We start from the raw sequence: 6301 nt of genomic DNA, 5'->3' as shown, positions 1-6301 counted from the left end.
GCATTTAATTAAAAGTGTGTGTTTGGGCGTTCACGCATTTTATTGAAATAAACAATTATTGAAATTTATTGAAAATGAACATTAAGCAGAAAATATAAAAATTAATTTGTATACAAAAAATAAACAGTAGGCTACATAAAAAGTATGTGTGTATATATATATATATATATTAGTGCTGTCAAACGATTAATTGTGATTAATCGCATCCAAAGTAAATGTGTATATTTATTTCATATATATATATATAGACACACACATGCAGTATATATTTTTAAAGTATAATACATGTTTACATCTTAAATGTATACATGCATGTGTATGTTTATATAGCCATACATAATAAATATACACAGTACAGACACATGCTGTATATTGTGTAAATAAAAACCTGTATTTATTTTGGACACGATTAATCGCGATTAATCGTTCGACAGCGCTAGGTGTGCGCGTGTGTGTGTGTTAATACTGCCCTCTTTGAATGTTTACTGAGGCCCCCTCGAGGACCCCACCCCCAAACTAAGATCCACTGAAACATCAAGAGCTTTATCGACCTCCAAAGAACCACATAAAAGCAACAGTTGAACATCTGTTTTAAGTGCTTGGGCAGTGAACCGGACACCCTGAGCTACAGTACTGGAGTAAAGATCAGCTAAAGTAAGAGATCATCTTAATCTTTAGATGAGCTTTAATCACTCTTAATTAAGCCCATCAGTCAGAGTGTGGGCTGGTATCGGTCTGTAGGGAGAGGTGCGAGTCAAAGCTCCTCCCTGCTGATTGGGGAGAGGGATTCAGTCGCATTGTTTGAGAGAGCGGATCAAACGCCCCACACAGAGAACCTCCTTTTCTCATGGAAATAAAGTGTCTGGCTCTCATTCACACATGAGTTTCTGGAATGCAAAGAAGTCGAGCACGCGGGGAGACTCGGCATCTCTGAGAGAGGTTAAGAGCGAGGAGCACTTGGAGAGACACTCTGGAGAAGCGGGCGCACAGCCGCTGAACGAGGGCATCTGTTGAGTCAGATTGATGCGGTTTTGCTGGTAGCTGAGCATGCTCGCGTCTGCTCGGTGCGCGCTCGTGCTGGGGCTGCTGCGCGCGGCGCTGTCCGCGGGCGCGTCGCTGTGTCCCGCCGGCTGCGAGTGCTCGGAAGCCGCGCTCACGGTCAAATGCGTCTCCAAAGATCTGCGGGACATACCGAGCGGCATCCCGAGCTACACCAGAAACCTCTTCATCACCGGAAACCACATCAGCCAGATCGGACCCGAGTCTTTCCAGGGACTGGAGAACGTGACCAATCTGTCTCTGTCTAACAACAGGTAACGCAACGATACATCTTCGAAGAAGCTAGTAGTTCATTTGACCCTTAAAATACTGTTAACAACTGTTACATACTATGTTACTAAGTAAAACAACTGTTAGAGTAAAGTTGGGTAACACTTTATTTTTAAGCTTTCCTTGTTACACCTTACATTTATAACAATAAATTATGCATAATTGCATGCAAGTAACCTTAATCCTAACCCTGATCATATAGTAAGTAGCCTGCATGCAGTTAATTAATATTAGTAATTACTTAAATGTTTAATTACACTGTAACCAGTGTAAGGAAAGTTACTTTGGAATTGTAATAGGTTACAGATTTCTAGTTACTAAATGTAGTAGTGTATTTCAGTTACTTTATTCAAGTAATGTAACATAACAATTCAATTTTAAAGCACAGCCACTACAAAATCTGACTGACTTTAAGATCATTCTGAGCATAAATACAGATTTAAAACCAAAACAAGAAACAGTTTAATATATATGATACTGTTTTTGAAATCAAATCTTGCATAATTATGACCGGAAACACTGGCATCTAACAATGGCTTGAAAAAAAGTGTGTAAATAAATATATATATATATATATATATATATATATATATATATATATATATATATATATATATATATATATATATATGTGTGTGTGTGTGTGTGTGTATATGTAATAAAATATATACATAAAACCAAATATAGAAAATAAAACTGTTATTGAATAAGCACGTGTCTAAACTCTTGAAACATTGTGTCTCATATTTTAGAGCAGTCACTGCAATTTATGAATTAAAACAATTAAACGTATGTGTGTGTGTGGATGTGTGTGTGTGTGTGTGTGTGTGAAAAAAAACAAAATAATATGTAACTCAGTTTGTGATCGTTAATACTTCATAAGTAACTGTAATTGATACATTTATTTTGTAATTCAGTTAGGTAATTTAGTTACATGTAACTAGTTACTCCCCAACACTGACTGTAACAAGGATATCTTAAGATAAAGTTATGGTGAATCAATATGGGATCTTCTTCAACCAGTGTAAGAATCCTTCCATAATTTTGATGACTTTACAGTACTAAAGTACTAAAGCTTTAAGATGTTAAAAGTCTACAGGTTTATTCTCACATCCTCATCTTATAGGATTCATGTATATAGCATGTAGCTCAATTAAAAGAAAGCAGAACCATATAAACACCACCCTTTATTTGAAAATCGAATCAGTCATAATATTGGTTGAATGTTTTCCTTCCAAATGTAAACCGTTTTATTCAAAATGTTCCCTCGGCAGGAAAACATTTATCTAATTTTACCCCTTTCTTGCCATGAAACTGGTCTAAGATGCTGACATGGTATAAAACAACCAAATAAACCCACACCCCTCAATATCTGTTGTAGTTCTGAGTAATAACCTTAATGCAAAGACTTGTGTAAGAGGTCTTTTATTGTGGATAAAGGATTAATTTGGATACAGGTTCTTGACACAAGAAAATGGTTCTTCACTGAAAGGTTCCTTGTGGAACCAAAAACTGTTCTTCAATGGCAAAACCCACCTTTATTTTTACGATTGTAGTGTCAAATGTTCCTTTTCTCCTCTCCAGGATCTCTGAGGTGAAGTCTCGCACATTTTCTAGCCTGCGGAGCCTCAGATCGCTGGACCTCAGCAACAACCAGCTGGCCGTCATCCATCCTGAGGCGTTCACCGTCCAGAGCCGTATGCTGAGGGAGCTCAACCTCAGTCGGGCTCTTTACAACCACTCGTCCGTCATTTTTTTAGCCACCTCTTTTCGCTGGAGCAGCCTGGAAGACCTGCTGGGACTGGATCTGTCCAGTAACGGCCTTGTCTACTTGCCCCCGGGCATCTTCTGCCATCTTGTCGGCCTGCGGCGCCTTCAGCTTGGCAACAACTCTATAGTGTCCATCCATAACGGGACGTTCACAGGACTGGATCACCTCCAGGAACTCGACCTCACCCACAACGCCCTCAGGACCCTGCGTGAAGAGGCTCTAAAAGAGCTGGAGCAGATGCGTTCAGTGAGGCTCCACCTGGGGGAGAATCCTTACACCTGCACATGCGACATCGAGCCTTACGCCGCCTGGCTGAACAGCTCACGAGCGCGAGTGGTGGACCTCGAGCGCCTGACTTGCGTGTTCCCAGTCGCCTTGCAGAACACATCACTACTGGCGGTGGGTCAACTGGAGTTGGGTTGCCATAAGGCGGGAGAAAGTGACAATCTCGCACTGCAGACGTCTTACGTGTTCCTGGGTCTCGTGCTGGGATTTGTCGGGCTCATGTTTCTCTTTGTGCTCTACCTGAACCGCAAAGGTATTAAGAAGCGCATCTACGATATGCGCGACGCATGCCGGGAAGTCTGGGAAGGGTACCACTACCGATACGAGATCGACTCCGATCCCAGACTGTCGCAAGTCTCTACAACAGCTGACGTGTGAGCTCTTCCCGAACTGAGCTTTTTATATGAACTAGTTTTTCTATTGCATTTAGCATCCACTTGTGCGGCGAACAGTGTTGTGGGTAACGCGAGTTACGTAATCAGATTACTTTTTTCAAGTAACTAGTAAAGTAATGCATTACTTTTACATTTACAATGAAATATCTGAGTTACTTTTTCAAACAAGTAATGCAAGTTACTTTGTGATCCCATGTATTCACTAACATCTCTCCGGTCCCCATGTTGAGAGAAATCGGGAGTCTTTGCACTTTTTTAAGCATGAGGCTTATTAAAGTCACTTTTGGTGTGAAAGGGGTCCTTACAGTTGCCAAAATGTAATTTTTGGGTTTTTTGTTATTGAAAAACAAACAAGCATGCCCAGCCCAGATGAGACAAAAGTAGCCTAATGCATTACTTTTAAAAGTAACTTTCCCCAACTGGTGGTGAACATTTAGATATATTTAGGTAGGCACATTTCTTGTGAAAAGCACGTACTGCCTGTCTCATTGAAGCCTTTATAACAAGCACACCTCCCCCTCAAGTCTGCACAGAATTGGCCCCGAGATGCATTTGCTTCTCAGTCATCATGGGATGTTTGAGGATTAGCCCAATAAAAGGGCAGAAGCCATAAAGTAACTCTGACCACCACCAACAAACCCCCCACTAGTCTCCATTGTCCTGTACTGGATTATTGCCCAACTCTCTGGTGCTCAAGTGCCTTGTTCATTAGATTTAAGAGGCTGGCCCGCTTCAAAACGAGACAAATCTTATATATGTGTAACATGTGGTTGTGAAGTTTTGAGAACTGTTTTATTGCATGCTCCTGCAACCCTGTTTTTATGGAAGTGAATGCAGTTTTTCGCGAGCAACCGTATTAGCAGCATTCTATGGTCCTTTCTGTCCCTCTATCCACAGGGAGTCTGCGAAGAATGTGCCGGATTTTCTCTCCGAAAGCTTTCCAGCAGGAGGATAACCTCCTCTAAGCTCTAGAAGGAGGATCTTTTGAAGAAAGAGACCCAGTTTGCAGAAATCTCTGGCTCCTTTTTTTTTTTTTTTTTTTTGCTCAAAAGAGACGTTTTGCTTTGTTTTTATTCCACTCATTTTTATTGTCAGAATGATGAGAACCAGGCCTCACGAGGGCCGCTGAGCGAGACCCCTCCTCCGTCAAGCCTGTTCGCTCTTTGAAGACTCAGTCTGGCTCAGTTCCTCATATGTTCCCCAGCTTTTTCTGTTTAAGGGACTTTACGGTGATAAGATACAGATGAAGCCGGGGCCGTCGTGCTGAACGGTCCCCTGCTCAGTTTCCGAATACTGTTTCCAAATGTGCAAGACTGAAAAGAAATATGCTTGATGTGTTGTGCCGATGTGCTGGACTTCACTTAACTGTCTGGATAACATGATTTTACGCAGCATATGTTTGTCAAAAGATACAGACTATTTAGTCTTTGAGTGAATCTCACAAAGACAGTCAGGAATTTATATTTCACCTGATCAAAAAGAAAAAAAGAAATATTTAGCATAAACCAAAAGGCTAAATTTAATGTGGAATGTATATGTGAAAAAAAAAAACATATATTTCTTTGTGAGATTCACTAATTTGTCAACAATGTTTTGGACTGAGAAGCATTATCTGTGAAAAAGCATCATATCTTTGCTCGTAATGAAAGCATCTTTGTGCCTGATAAACTATTCAAATTATGCTGTTTTGTACATGAAACTTCGCAGATATTTGGACCGTCTTCCATTGTGCTTTTATAGCTTTATACTCATGTATTATTCATTATATTCAAATGAACCTTTCTCTAAAGAGGTAGGGAAAACCTTTTCAGTGGGTTGCCGAAAGCAAAATGTTTACTCATGAATTTATCAGGTATCCAGTGCAAAACAAACCTTTTGTGGATGTGTCATGCACCGCATGGACAAATAAATGGTCTTTCTTCAGGGCAGAGTTTATTTTGCATGCTTAAAAATAAAGGTTTTTAAATTTGAAATTGAAATTAGTCTCTTTGTTCCTCGCTGGTCGGAAAGATATTTGTGGTTTCTTGTAGGAGGATTGCTTCAGTTAGTTAACAGAACAGCTCACGGATCGTTCTCCTTTAGTTTAGAGTAGAAATTACTCACCACAAACCCTCCTCATCCTTTCCTATCTTTGCAGTACCTGATAAAAGTTTCCCCACTCGTTTCGAGTTATTGTATTATCCTTTAGATCAGTTCATATTAAAATTACACATTAGAGCACAGACTCAGTGAAAATCTTTCATCATGTGAATGCCGATGCTGTGATATTATAATCTACCTTCTAACAAAAGGTCTTTAGAAAGAGCTTGAAGGGCATCAGAGGTGTTTCATAACTGATAATAACTATGAGCAGGCTACAAGCTGCAAATCAAACACATGAGTTCAGCACATGTATGATAATCGGCTACAGCATAAAGTTGAATGCAATGCCTCACTGAAAATCATCTGTGGTTCAGAGCAAGGCTCTGTGTCTAATTTAAAACATTTACAAATATTTGAATGAAGGTTTTTGATTAAGTCG

At 40.0% G+C, this 6301-nt stretch overlaps 1 protein-coding gene across 1 annotated transcript; it reads left to right on the top strand.

Moving 5' to 3' along the window:
* Positions 1 to 757: 757 nt before the first annotated feature.
* tpbga (trophoblast glycoprotein a) lies at positions 758 to 5747 on the top strand. The gene is made up of 2 exons (XM_052584643.1): positions 758 to 1313; positions 2914 to 5747. The coding sequence occupies exons 1-2, from the start codon at positions 1048 to 1050 to the stop codon at positions 3761 to 3763; spliced, it is 1116 nt and encodes a 371-aa protein (XP_052440603.1). The 5' UTR covers positions 758 to 1047; the 3' UTR covers positions 3764 to 5747.
* The last annotated feature ends 554 nt before the right edge of the window (positions 5748 to 6301 follow it).

The sequence above is a fragment of the Carassius gibelio genome, chromosome B19 (genome assembly GCF_023724105.1).
Source record: "Carassius gibelio isolate Cgi1373 ecotype wild population from Czech Republic chromosome B19, carGib1.2-hapl.c, whole genome shotgun sequence".
Classification (NCBI taxonomy): Eukaryota; Metazoa; Chordata; class Actinopteri; order Cypriniformes; family Cyprinidae; genus Carassius; species Carassius gibelio.
This window is presented reverse-complemented; position numbering and strand designations above follow the sequence as displayed.

What these genes read in the sequence shown, in the direction of transcription:
- tpbga (XM_052584643.1), top strand. Translation starts at nt 1,048, where the DNA reads ATGCTCGCGTCTGCTCGGTGCGCGCTCGTGCTGGGGCTGCTGCGCGCG. An exon ending in CTGTCTCTGTCTAACAACAG is followed by an intron (nt 1,314 to 2,913) that starts GTAACGCAACGA and finishes TCTCCTCTCCAG; the next exon opens with GATCTCTGAGGTGAAGTCTC.